The sequence below is a fragment of the Nerophis lumbriciformis genome, linkage group LG02 (assembly GCF_033978685.3).
Source record: "Nerophis lumbriciformis linkage group LG02, RoL_Nlum_v2.1, whole genome shotgun sequence".
In the NCBI taxonomy this organism is placed as follows: domain Eukaryota; kingdom Metazoa; phylum Chordata; class Actinopteri; order Syngnathiformes; family Syngnathidae; genus Nerophis; species Nerophis lumbriciformis.
The window spans coordinates 43,353,471-43,366,895 of record NC_084549.2 but is presented as its reverse complement, the minus strand read 5'-3'; the positions used below and the strand labels follow the sequence as shown (position 1 = coordinate 43,366,895).

The 13,425-nt window shown below is 40.0% G+C and overlaps 1 protein-coding gene and 1 long non-coding RNA gene across 5 annotated transcripts; both read right to left on the bottom strand.

Moving 5' to 3' along the window:
- Positions 1-7,771: 7,771 nt before the first annotated feature.
- LOC133576387 (uncharacterized) lies at positions 7,772-9,351 on the bottom strand. Of its 3 annotated transcripts, XR_009811633.1 has the most exons (6): positions 9,283-9,351; positions 8,601-9,193; positions 8,446-8,511; positions 8,150-8,201; positions 7,986-8,060; positions 7,772-7,880 (listed from the first exon to the last, which is right to left on the bottom strand). It is a non-coding gene; the product is annotated as an uncharacterized lncRNA (long non-coding RNA). The 3 variants fall into 3 exon arrangements; XR_009811635.1 differs by lacking the exon at positions 8,446-8,511; XR_009811634.2 differs by lacking the exons at positions 8,446-8,511; positions 8,601-9,193; positions 9,283-9,351 and adding an exon at positions 8,291-8,353.
- A 1,791-nt stretch (positions 9,352-11,142) lies between these two features.
- LOC133608294 (uncharacterized) lies at positions 11,143-13,059 on the bottom strand. Of its 2 annotated transcripts, XM_061963498.1 has the most exons (8): positions 12,962-13,059; positions 12,746-12,866; positions 12,518-12,658; positions 12,114-12,434; positions 11,814-12,016; positions 11,556-11,715; positions 11,326-11,432; positions 11,143-11,229 (listed from the first exon to the last, which is right to left on the bottom strand). In XM_061963498.1, exons 1-8 carry the CDS (start codon positions 13,046-13,048, stop codon positions 11,212-11,214), a joined length of 1,158 nt encoding a protein of 385 aa, XP_061819482.1. In that variant the 5' UTR covers positions 13,049-13,059; the 3' UTR covers positions 11,143-11,211. The 2 variants fall into 2 exon arrangements, with proteins under 2 accessions (XP_061819482.1, XP_061819484.1); XM_061963500.1 differs by lacking the exon at positions 11,143-11,229 and having other exon boundaries at positions 11,422-11,461.
- Positions 13,060-13,425: the final 366 nt, after the last annotated feature.

The window sequence follows — 13,425 nt, the reverse complement described above, 5'->3', positions numbered from 1 at the left end:
TGAGGAAACTAATTGTTAAATGATAAATGGGTTATACTTGTATAGCGCTTTTCTACCTTCAAGGTACTCAAAGCGCTTTGACAGTATTACCACATTCACCCATTCACACACACATTCACACACACATTCACACACTGATGGCAGGAGCTGCCATGCAAGGCGCTAACCAGCAGCCATCAGGAGCAAGGGGTGAAGTGTCTTGCCCAAGGACACAACGGATGTGACTAGGATAGTAGAAGGTGGGGATTGAACCCCAGTAACCAGCAACACTCCGATTGCTGGCACGGCCACTCTACCAACTTCGCCACGCCGTCTGTTGAAGCTTTGAAAGTGGAATTATTTCCTATTCTTGTTTTCTGTAGAGCTTCAGTTGTTCAACAGTCCGGGATCTCCGCTGTCGTATTTTACGCTTCATAATGCGCCACACATTTTCGATGGAAGACAGGTCTGGACTGCAGGCGGGCCAGGAAAGTACCCGTCACTCTTTTTTTACGAAGCCACGCTGTTGTAACACGTGCTGAATGTGGCTTGGCATTGTCTTGCTGAAATAAGCAAGGGCGTCCATGAAAAAGACGGCGCTTAGATGGCAGCATATGTTGTTCCAAAACCTGTATGTACCTTTCAGCATTAATGGTGCCTTCACAGATGTGTAAGTTACCCATACCATGGGCACTAATGCACCCCCATACCATCACAGATGCTGGCTTTTGAACTTTGCGTCGATAACAGTCTGGATGGTTCCCTTCCCCTTTGGTCCGGATGACACGATGTCGAATATTTCCAAAAACAATTTTAAAGGTGGACTCGTCAGACCACAGAACACTTTTCCACTTTGCATGAGTCCATCTTAGATGATCTCGGGCCCAGAGAAGCCGGCGGCGTTTCTGGATGTTGTTGATAAATGGCTTTCGCTTTGCATAGTAGAGCTTTAACTTGCACTTACAGATGTAGCGACCAACTGTATTTAGTGACAGTGGTTTTCTGACGTGTTCCTGAGCCTATGTGGTGATATCTTTTAGAGATTGATGTCAGTTTTTGATACAGTGCCGTCTGAGGGATCGAAGGTCACGGTCATTCAATGTTGGTTTCCGGCCATGCCGCTTACGTGGAGTGATTTCTCCAGATTCTCTGAAACTTTTGATGATATTATGGACCGTAGATGTTGAAATCCCTAAATTTCTTGCAATTGCACTTTGAGAAACGTTGTTCTTAAACTGTTTGACTATTTGCTCACGCAGTTGTGGACAAAAGGGTGTACCTCGCCCCATCCTTTCTTGTGAAAGACCGAGCATTTTTTGGGAAGCTGTTTTTATACCCAATCATGGCACCTACCTGTTCCCAATTAGTCTGCACACCTGTGGGATGTTCCAAATAAGTATTTGGTGAGAATTCCTCAACTTTATCAGTATTTATTGCCACCTTTCCCAACTTCTTTGTCACATGTTGCTGGCATCAAATTCTAAAGTTAATGATTATTTGCAAAAAAACATTTTTTTATCAGTTTGAACATCAAATATGTTGTCTTTGTAGCATATTCAACTGAATATGGGTTGAAAATGATTTGCAAATCATTGTATTCCGCTTATATTTACATCTAACACAATTTCCCAACTCATATGGAAACGGAGTTCGTAAGACCTTTTAAAAATCAACACCCCGACAAGGTCTCTGAGGTCACCTGATTAATTTCTCCTTGTCATCCAACAGACACGATTAAAACCCAGGAGGGATCGTACATTTTCTGCTGTGGCTCCAAAACTTTGGAACGATATCCCTCTTGGTATTCGGACGGCTTCCTCTTTAACCTCTTTCGAAAAACACATCTTAAAATATTTTTACTTCTTGGCTTTTAAATCAGCATGAGAGTTGTGTGATTGTGGTCTGTTTTATTTTAATTTTATGTATTTTATGTATGTATTCTCTTTTCAGGTAAATGTTTTTTTTTACAATTGACTGTCCTTAGTTGTATCCTGCTTCTAAATGTGTGTTTCTAACTCCTGTGCAACATTTTGTGAAACTGTTATTGCTATATAAATAAAGTGGATTGGATTGGATTCAGTCGATGATTGTCTAGTTTGGTTGTCGTGGAATAACCCACTATGCTCCCTCATTGAAGTCAATGGATGCTCAGCTTCAACACTGTTAAATGCACTGTGAAGCTACCACAAGGAATGACAAGAAAGTTGCGTCAACTGTCGCAAAAGTAGCTGATTCTGAACAAAAGTTTAACTCATTACAGTGCATATTTAGTCAAAGAAATGTACACAAAAGAACATGTGTGACCACTTTTTAGCGGGATATTTTAGGGCAATTGCCACTGCCGTAGACCCAAGGTCTCCAAGGTGAACATTCTCTGGTATGTAAGAACAAGGGGGGTAAGGGAAGTCGGCAAGTAAGATCCGTAACTTCGGGACAAGGATTAGCTCTAAGGGCTGGGTTGGTCGGGCTGGTGTGACAAGCGGGTAGTGTATCAATCCTCCAGGATTGATACAATATCAATGCTCCTCCAAACCGGAGGAGTTGGAGGAGCCGTGCCAAGATGCGGGTTACGTGGGCACACTCCATCTTATCGCTGACACTGGCCCCCAACGCCATTTTTCTTCTTGAAAGAGTGCCATTGTCCTCTTAATATTTGCACATGGCACATTTTGTAGATTGCTGTCCACAGGTATATCTCGGATATACTGTAATAAAGACAGTCTATATTGCAGACATGCTGCCAGGACGTACTTTAACACATGATTGCCTGGAGGCGAGGCTCTAAGCAATCACGTGCGTCTCGCTTATTACGGTTGATAAAAGTTTTGTCGGCGGCCGAATTTTCGGTGCATCACTAGTCAATAGTACGTCAAATATATTACTTTAATTTGTTTTCAAGTAAAAGACCTTCATTTTTAAGGTGTGGCGGCTTTTATTTCGCCGTGGCTCCATGCCACGATCAATTACATGTAGGGGAAACTCTGCTGTACTGTAAGAAGTTTTTTCAGTGTAGTATTGAAGTATTTTGTCCAGGTGGTGCCCCAAAAGGGAAATACCTTCTGTGTACATGAGAAGCACGCATTTGACGATACCTTTCACATTTCAATTGATACACGACCAATTTCCAGTATGTTGGAATCAATACCGGTACTTAACAGTACCAATTTTCAGTACTTTTGTGTGTTCATGTGTTAATACATTTTCATTGTTTTAATATAAAAACATTTTTTTAATTCAATGCTAAATACTGAGTTGATAATAACCAGTGTTGGGACTAACGCGTTACTAAGTAACGCGTTACTGTAAGGCCGTTAGTTTCGGCGGTAACTAGTAATCTAACGCGTTATTTTTTTATATCCAGTAACTCAGTTACCGTTACTACATGGTGCGTTACTGCGTTATTTTACGTTATTTTTTAATGTAGTATCGGCTAGAAACAGAAGAAGTGTCGTCCTTCTGTCTCACAAGGAAAAGAAAAGGCGTGCTTTCCTCGACCGAGGAGCGGAGCGCAGGGGAGACGTTCCTCCAGGGCCTATGTACTTCGGGGCTAACACCCTTCACTTTACCCGGCAGTGGGTCTTTACAGCTCCGGACTCGAGGGTGAATGACGAGGCCGGCGGTTTGTTGCAATTTTGTGACTTTATTGGTGTCTTACACGCAGCCATCCACCAAGCTAGAGCACCTGCACGCATCCACTGTTGCGCTCCCTCACCTCTCTCGCCCACTCACTCACTGATGTCACTCACCTCACATGCTGTCCATTCTTAAAGGGCCACACACACACACACACACGCTACTCTCATAACAACTAAAAAGACATCATGGCGAAGCCAGAAGTCGAGGTTCTTAACATGGATACATTGTCACTACTTTTCTTTTGTCGAGCACAAAGAAAAGAACATTTTAGTTAAATGTAAGTTGTGTCTTGGATCAAAGATCCCATCTACTTAAAGTGCCAATAATTGTCACACACACACTAGGTGTGGTGAAATTATTCTCTGCATTTGACCCATCACCCTTGATCACCCCCTGGGAGGTGAGGGGACCAGTGAGTAGCAACAGTGACCGCACCCGGGAATACTGCCCAAAACAGCAATTCAAATCTGCTGAAACAGCTACATAAATGTAAATGGGTTATACTTGTATAGCTTTTCTACCTTTTTCAGGAACTCAAAGCGCTTTGACACTATTTCCACATTCACCCATTCACACACACATTCACACACTGATGGCGGGAGCTGCCATGCAAGGCACTAACCAGGACTCATCAGGAGCAAGGTTGAAGTGTCTTGCTCAAGGACACAACGGACGTGACTAGGATGGTAGAAGGTGGGGATTGAACCAGTAACCCTCAGATTGCTGGCACGGCCACTCTCCCAACTTCGCCACGCCACATAAGCAACATGCTTTGACGAAGCTAGTAAAGAGAGACACAGACTCCGATGCCACTTCACCTCCACCTAAGGATTTTAACGGAGGCAATGCTAGCCAGGACAACATTGATAGAGCCATTGCAGCGTATGTGCTAGAAGACATGCAGGCTATTTCTACAGTGGAGTCACCTGTTTTCTGGCAGCTAAATAGCATGATACCGGCGTCAAACAACAAATGGCACAGAAAACATGTTCCAAGTACCTGGACAGTGAGTACATAAACATGGAAAGCGAGCTAAAGAAAACACTCCAAACTCTGCCTCTGCTCATCATTGAAGGTACACACTGTCAATTCTCTTATATACTATTTCATTCTAGACTTCTAGAGTGTTTGATTATCACATCACTCTAAATGTATAGACTATAAAGTTCACAAACATAAAGAGGGATGCTAGTGGGCCAGGCCAATCTTTCATTTTTTCTAAACTAAAACTGGGGAAATGTGTAGAGTCTTCTGGGCTTCACTACAGTGTTGATCTCCTGAATACATGATTTTATTTCACAATTAATTGAGAGAGAAAAAATGCCTGATTAGGCTTTGTGTATGTCATGTGTGCCTTCCTTGGGTGAAGCCAGCTTTACAGCTATGTTGTTATTATGCGGTTTGTTACTTATGTATGTTATGTTGCAGCTATTTCAAATAGTTTTGTCAATTTGTTGTGGCCTGAAATAAATTGGCCCTTTGAAACATATCTTTGTCTTTGTGTGTTGTATGTAGAGCACATTGCTTAGCAGAGTTGAGTGATGCAAATGCATGTCAAGTTGATCAACAGATTGTATTATTCTCCAGTGCAATAACAGTACTGAAACGAAGGCTAAAAGGGCATTAATGGGAGCCTTAAAAAAAAGGAGAAAAAAATAAGTAATTAAATAGTTACTTTTCACAGTAACGCATTACTTTTTGGTGTAAGTAACTGAGTTAGTAACTGAGTTACTTTTGAAATAAAGTAACTAGTAACTGTAACTAGTTACTGGTTTTCAGTAACTAACCCAACACTGATAATAACTATGTTGTCCAGTTAATATATATCTTGTTTTCTTACACCTTCGAGTCTTATTTGCAAGTATTATATAGTAGATTTTTATTCAGTTGCAATTTCAATACGTTAGATGGCAGTATTGTATTGACTACATTGTGCTGTCTCGTTTGGAAGTAGTCTTTGACATTAAATTGAATGTGCCAGTCGTTTTTTTTGTTGAGCCCTACAAAGTGTTTATACTTTAAGTATTGTACTTATTGTACGCCAGATGGTTGATTGTAACGTGCATCTTTGTTGTCATTACCAAATTTGGGGGTCTTAAAATTGCCATGTAAAATTGCTAATACTAATCGGTAGCATCTATACAGCGTATGCCAAGGGTTATTCAACTACATAATGAAGAGATATTAACAGTAAATGAACTATTAGATTAATAATCCTATTTCTACTGCTTGTTCCTCGTAACTTTGACAATATAATAGAATGGGAAATGACACGTGTTACTGCATCCGTCAGCAGGCAAATTTGGAGCCGTTTGGAACTGCTTACTTACTACTAAAGAGAAGCTGTCTAGTTTGTTCACCATCTTAATTGATGCCAACATGGTTCCATGGTTGCAATAAGAAACATATGTTTAATGTAGTATAAGATCGTCTCTTAAAATAAAGCCAATAATGAATTTTTTTGTTATACTGTTTATTTGGAAAAGCATCCAAATACATTTTGGTACCATTACCAAAATATTAGCATCGGGAAAATCCAGCAATATGTAACTACAAAATTAATAACAAGACAATAATAAGACAATGTAACAATATCAACTAAAAAGTTTTTTTTTACATTTAATTGCTTAAGCAAAAATTACTATTGGCTTTTATTCCGGCCACTATACTTATTCCCTGAGTTTTTAGAAAACATAACAATGTATAAAAATAATATCAACAATTTAAATATGTGGAAAATAAACAGACGAAAAGTTAAAAATACTGATCTCATCCATGGCGTCAATTAAATACTCATGCTAGCCTTAGTCTCGATACTATTTGGAACAATACACCCTTCTAACTGCATTTGAAAATAAGGAAAACGCTCCGGATATTAAAGGAACATTTGTAAAGTTTTGTGTTTTTGCAATTTTATTACGTCAGAAAATTATCAAACTCCAGTTGGAATGCTCCATTGTTATTGTAGCGAAGGCTAAAGCTACATGTTTCAGTCCGCTGCTGCTTTCAAATGACAGAGAAGGCAAGGACAACCTGGCTCTACTTGACCCACAAGCAAGTTATTTACTTTTCTTACTGTCTATCGCTCACAATTATTATAAGAGACAAAATGACGGATGTCCATCCATCCATCTTCTACTGCTTGTCCCTCTCGGAGTCGCGGGGGGCTGGAGCCTATCCCAGCTGCACTCGGGCGGAAGGCGTGGTACACTCTGGACAAGTCGCCACCTCATCGCAGGGCCAACACAGATAGACAGACATTGTTTAATGCATTCTATAACTCGTAAATAAAAGTCCGCTTACAACGAAGCCAATGGGAGGTTCTCTATTCCGCCCAAAAAGCTCTAAAAAATTTCAAAAGAAAAGAGCAGTTCCCCTTTAAGTATTAGGAAAGAAAACAAAAAAATTAATGGGTAGGAATCTTGTTAATTGTGTGAGAATTTCACAGTCATGTTGAATTACCTGTATGTCACAATATTATTGATAAACTAGATGAGGCAATTCCTGAAGGAATTGCGTGTGAATGCTCCGATGCTGAAGCTGAACTGAAATCCTGGAATTTTTTTTTAGAATTGTTGAAGTAGAGCACACAATTCCCAAACAGGCTTAGACTTAGACTTAGACATACTTTAATGATCCACAAGGGAAATTGTTCAACACAGTAGCTCAGTTACAATGATGGAAAGTGTAAGGATTGAAAGGACAATGCAGGTATAAATAGACTAATATAGCAATAAAAAAATCTAACATATATACATAATATGTGTACAGAATAATATATATACAGATATATTATATTATGTCTATAACACCCAGGTAACACGAGAACGTTATGAGAACGTTATGAGAACGTAGTGGCATTGTTATGGGAACGTTAGTTTGTAACGCTCAAAGAACGTTAGGTTGTGGAGTTCTTGCTTGGCTAGCAGAACGTTAGCCAAGAACGTTAGCCAAGAACGTTTAGGGAACTGTTTAGGAACATGCTATTTTCGTCTGTTTTTGCTCTATATTGTCAGGACTAACACTCAAACACAAAATTCAACAATAATTCTTTATTAGTGATAATTATAATACAATAGAAATGGAATGCAGTGGTATATATTTACGTCTGTTTTTGTGCTATCTATCTTGTCAGGACTGACACTCAAACAGAAAATTCAACAATAATTCTTTATTAGTGATAATTATAATACAATAGAAATGGAATGCTGTGGTCTTGGTCGTGCGCGTCAGTGTACTCCTGCCCCTTCTTGTTGGTTCTCTTCCTGGAAGTAAATAATTATAGATATTCACAAATACAACAAAGACAGCACTGGAATGTAGATGAATTGAATTCAATTAAAACATGGCATAATTTACTCCTTGTTTACCTGCTCAATGCTCACTGGTCTCACTGGCGTTTGCTTGGTTCTTTTCCCTTTCCCTGTTTTCTTCTTCTTCACTTCCTGCAAGTATTTATAATTGCAAATTCAACACAGAACTGGGATCTTTATGAATTGAATTAAAACATTGGCATAATTACTTTATCATTTACCTGGTCACTCATCTCACTGTCCATTCCCTTTGCCCTTCTTCGCCGTCGCTTCCTGCAAGTGTTTATAATTGCAAATTCAACACAGAACTGGGATCTTCATGAATTGATTTAAAACATTGGCATAATTACTTTATCATTTACCTGGTCACTCATATCACTGTCCTATTCCTTTGTACACCTCCCTTTGCCCTTCTTCGCTGTCGCTTCCTGCAAGTGTTTATAATTGCAAATTCAACACAGAACTGGGATCTTCATGAATTGATTTAAAACATTGGCATAATTACTTTATCATTTACCTGGTCACTCATATCACTGTCCTATTCCTTTGTACACCTCCCTTTGCCCTTCTTCGCCGTCGCTTCCTGCAAGTGTTTATAATTGCAAATTCAACACAGAACTGGGATCTTCATGAATTGATTTAAAACATTGGCATAATTACTTTATCATTTACCTGGTCACTCATATCACTGTCCTATTCCTTTGTACACATCCCGAGCGGAGACGGGTCAGCAGCGCAGAGATGTTCCCAGCCGATGCACAGGCAAGCGGTCCACCACGGGTCCCGACTCTGGACAGCCAGCACTTCATCCATGGCCACTGGACCTGTGCCCCCCCCCCCCTCCACAAGGAAGAGGGGAGCAGAGGAGAAAAAAGAAACGGCAGATCAACTGGTCTAAAAGGGGGGTCTATTTAAAGGCTAGAGTATACAAATGAGTTTTAAGATGGGACTTAAATGCTTCTACTGAGGTAGCATCTCTAATTGTTACCGGGAGGGCATTCCATAGTACTGGAGCCTGAATAGAAAACGCTCTATAGCCCGCAGACTTTTTTTGGGCTCTGGGTATCAATAATAAGCCGGAGTTCTTTGAACGCAGATTTCTTGCCGGGACATATGTACAATACAATCGAGTGTTTATAATTGCAAATTCAACACAGAACTGGGATCTTTATGAATTGAATTAAAACATTGGCATAATTACTTTATCATTTACCTGGTCACTCATCTCACTGTCCATTCCCTTTGCCCTTCTTCGCCGTCGCTTCCTGCAAGTGTTTATAATTGCAAATTCAACACAGAACTGGGATCTTCATGAATTGATTTAAAACATTGGCATAATTACTTTATCATTTACCTGGTCACTCATATCACTGTCCTATTCCTTTGTACACCTCCCTTTGCCCTTCTTCGCCGTCGCTTCCTGCAAGTGTTTATAATTGCAAATTCAACACAGAACTGGGATCTTCATGAATTGATTTAAAACATTGGCATAATTACTTTATCATTTACCTGGTCACTCATATCACTGTCCTATTCCTTTGTACACTTCCCTTTGCCCTTCTTCGCCGTCGCTTCCTGCAAGTGTTTATAATTGCAAATTCAACACAGAACTGGGATCTTCATGAATTGATTTAAAACATTGGCATAATTACTTTATCATTTACCTGGTCACTCATATCACTGTCCTATTCCTTTGTACACCTCCCTTTGCCCTTCTTCGCCGTCGCTTCCTGCAAGTGTTTATAATTGCAAATTCAACACAGAACTGGGATCTTCATGAATTGATTTAAAACATTGGCATAATTACTTTATCATTTACCTGGTCACTCATATCACTGTCCTATTCCTTTGTACACCTCCCTTTGCCCTTCTTCGCCGTCGCTTCCTGCAAGTGTTTATAATTGCAAATTCAACACAGAACTGGGATCTTCATGAATTGATTTAAAACATTGGCATAATTACTTTATCATTTACCTGGTCACTCATATCACTGTCCTATTCCTTTGTACACCTCCCTTTGCCCTTCTTCGCCGTCGCTTCCTGCAAGTGTTTATAATTGCAAATTCAACACAGAACTGGGATCTTCATGAATTGATTTAAAACATTGGCATAATTACTTTATCATTTACCTGGTCACTCATATCACTGTCCTATTCCTTTGTACACCTCCCTTTGCCCTTCTTCGCCGTCGCTTCCTGCAAGTGTTTATAATTGCAAATTCAACACAGAACTGGGATCTTCATGAATTGATTTAAAACATTGGCATAATTACTTTATCATTTACCTGGTCACTCATATCACTGTCCTATTCCTTTGTACACCTCCCTTTGCCCTTCTTCGCCGTCGCTTCCTGCAAGTGTTTATAATTGCAAATTCAACACAGAACTGGGATCTTCATGAATTGATTTAAAACATTGGCATAATTACTTTATCATTTACCTGGTCACTCATATCACTGTCCTATTCCTTTGTACACCTCCCTTTGCCCTTCTTCGCCGTCGCTTCCTGCAAGTGTTTATAATTGCAAATTCAACACAGAACTGGGATCTTCATGAATTGATTTAAAACATTGGCATAATTACTTTATCATTTACCTGGTCACTCATATCACTGTCCTATTCCTTTGTACACCTCCCTTTGCCCTTCTTCGCCGTCGCTTCCTGCAAGTGTTTATAATTGCAAATTCAACACAGAACTGGGATCTTCATGAATTGATTTAAAACATTGGCATAATTACTTTATCATTTACCTGGTCACTCATATCACTGTCCTATTCCTTTGTACACCTCCCTTTGCCCTTCTTCGCCGTCGCTTCCTGCAAGTGTTTATAATTGCAAATTCAACACAGAACTGGGATCTTCATGAATTGATTTAAAACATTGGCATAATTACTTTATCATTTACCTGGTCACTCATATCACTGTCCTATTCCTTTGTACACCTCCCTTTGCCCTTCTTCGCCGTCGCTTCCTGCAAGTGTTTATAATTGCAAATTCAACACAGAACTGGGATCTTCATGAATTGATTTAAAACATTGGCATAATTACTTTATCATTTACCTGGTCACTCATATCACTGTCCTATTCCTTTGTACACCTCCCTTTGCCCTTCTTCGCCGTCGCTTCCTGCAAGTGTTTATAATTGCAAATTCAACACAGAACTGGGATCTTCATGAATTGATTTAAAACATTGGCATAATTACTTTATCATTTACCTGGTCACTCATATCACTGTCCTATTCCTTTGTACACCTCCCTTTGCCCTTCTTCGCCGTCGCTTCCTCTTAATTCCTCCTCTTCTCCTGCAAGTAGTTATAATTGCAAATTTAAAAGACATGCAGTGGAACTTCAATAAAATGGAATTCAAAATTGGGATATCTTATCATAATTCTCCGTACCTCAAACTTTGAACCTCCCTTTCGAAAAGTGGCCAGTTTCAGGACCTCTCCAAGCTCACAATCTACTTCAGCTGTGGTCGTCTGTTTGTAAACACCCCTGCATGCCTCTGGAATCACCAGCACAATTTAGAATTCCCTTTAGAATAAATACCGTAATAATAACAGCTAGATCGACCTTGTGAGCATACATGCAACATGTTCAAAGATGCAAACCTATTATTAACACTTACTTATTATTATTCTGTAAAAGGGCAAGTCCTCAAATGCCACTTTGCCTGTCTTTCCACGGAGACCAAGCTGCTCCAGGACTTTGTTTGTGGCAATTTTCCTCAGCATTGTCCTCACTGTGTCTGCCAAATTCTGCCCACCAAGAGCAGTAAGAGCTTTCACCTATACAAATAAATAAACAACAATATTGTACTTGATTAGAACATGTTTTTTGATAACTAAACAAAATAATTTTGCAATGGGGAATTAAAACTAATTACCAGCTGCTTTCTGAGCAGAAGATCAGTGTCGAGCTGTTCACTGAAGGTCTTAAGCTGCTCAAGAGTCTCGAAAGGCTTCTCAATGAGATCTTGAACATCCACAGCTTCTGGCCCCACAGACTGTGCTGCCAGCCCTCTCATCATGCGCATCAGTTCTCCCTGGTTCTCAACTAGTTTTTGAACTTTCATGTTTAACTGGAAAACTGCAAAGACAACAAAAGTCAAAGAGGTAATTCGTATTACTGCCCGTTGTAACAGCCTGTTTAACACCACCTATCAACAGTTAAAAAGCCAACTAACGTTCACTTTCAAGGGCATTCCTGCTGCTTCTTGGAGTGGTCTGGTACTGACTCATACTGGCTGGAGTGGTTTGGTACTGGCTTGAGCTAGATGCATGATTCCTGTCTGGACTGAGCCTGTAAGTGCTGCTTCTCGCTGGGCTGTGAGGTCGGCCTGGATGCCTTGGAGTGGTGTAGTATTGGCTGGTACTGGCTGAAGTGGTCTGGTACTCGCTGGAGATTGGAAAGTTCAATGGTGGGAGCACTGGCAGTGGGGGTGCCTGGATGAGGATCTGTGATTTCTCTTTTCTGCACTTCTTTTTTGGCCGAATTTCCTCTTCGTCTAAACCAACAAAGACAATAAAATTTATGCACCACTTTAGTGTTTGAGTATTGTAAGTAAACAGTCTTTGAAAAGTGACTAACCGTCAGCATCAAACACATCTTCCTCATCGTTTCTATAACGTTCAGGGGTGATGTGACTCCGTTTGGTTGATATTTCTTCTTCCTCTGGGCTCGAAAACATTTCAGCTTGTTTTTCATATTGAAGGGCCTTGTCAAAGTCTTCTGCAAAATTTCAAAGTATGCTGATGACTCAATATGAATTATGTTGTTTAAGATATACATGATATTACTTTGACAATATTCCCTTACCAGTCAATGTTTTCCTGAAAACCCGAATTGGTAGCCTATCCCAGACTTCTTTGTCAGGAATCTCAGCTCTCCGGATTCTGGAGTGGGTAGGATTTGGCTTTGGCCAATAGCATAAGGTATTCTGAAGATAAAATAATTCAGTCATGATGAATGACATAATTAATAATAAGCTACAATATTATGCCAAGCACAGTACTTTTCAGAAAAAGTAATAACCTTTCCATCATCTTTTGTCCATATGGTTGGGACAACAGCGACTGAACGTTCACCAAGGAACTCAACGACCACATACGAAGGAGCCATCTGGAAAACAATCAGATAATATTACAATTTCAATACTGCATCAAATAGTTATTTATAAATCCTGATACAGTTAGTCAGTTATTCTTAGTCTGCACACACTCTTCTGGTTAGACATGCTCCAAGCAGACCTTTTACTACTTACTACTGGTTATTGATCTGTTCAAAATTCATGCAGTATCCCCATGAATATGCTATGCCCCGTTTCATCTTCATCCAGTTTGATGGCACTGGTTCTGAGGCGTTCTGCCGAAAGGACTCGCATGCGTGTGTACCTCCTATGTCCTCTGTACACTCTAAGGACCCTAGAGTCACAGGGTTCAATGAAGAGAGCTTCAGGACGTTCATAGACTCGGCACAAGAAGAAGTCCCTTTTTTCA

Coding starts and splice junctions, on each gene's coding strand:
- LOC133608294 (XM_061963498.1), bottom strand. CDS start 13,048: ATGGCTCCTTCGTATGTGGTCGTTGAGTTCCTTGGTGAACGTTCAGTC. Junction 12,017..12,113: donor GAATGCCCTTGAAAGTGAAC/GTTAGTTGGCTT, acceptor TTGTCTTTGCAG/TTTTCCAGTTAAACATGAAA. Junction 11,433..11,555: donor CTTTTACAGAATAATAATAA/GTAAGTGTTAAT, acceptor TGGTGATTCCAG/AGGCATGCAGGGGTGTTTAC.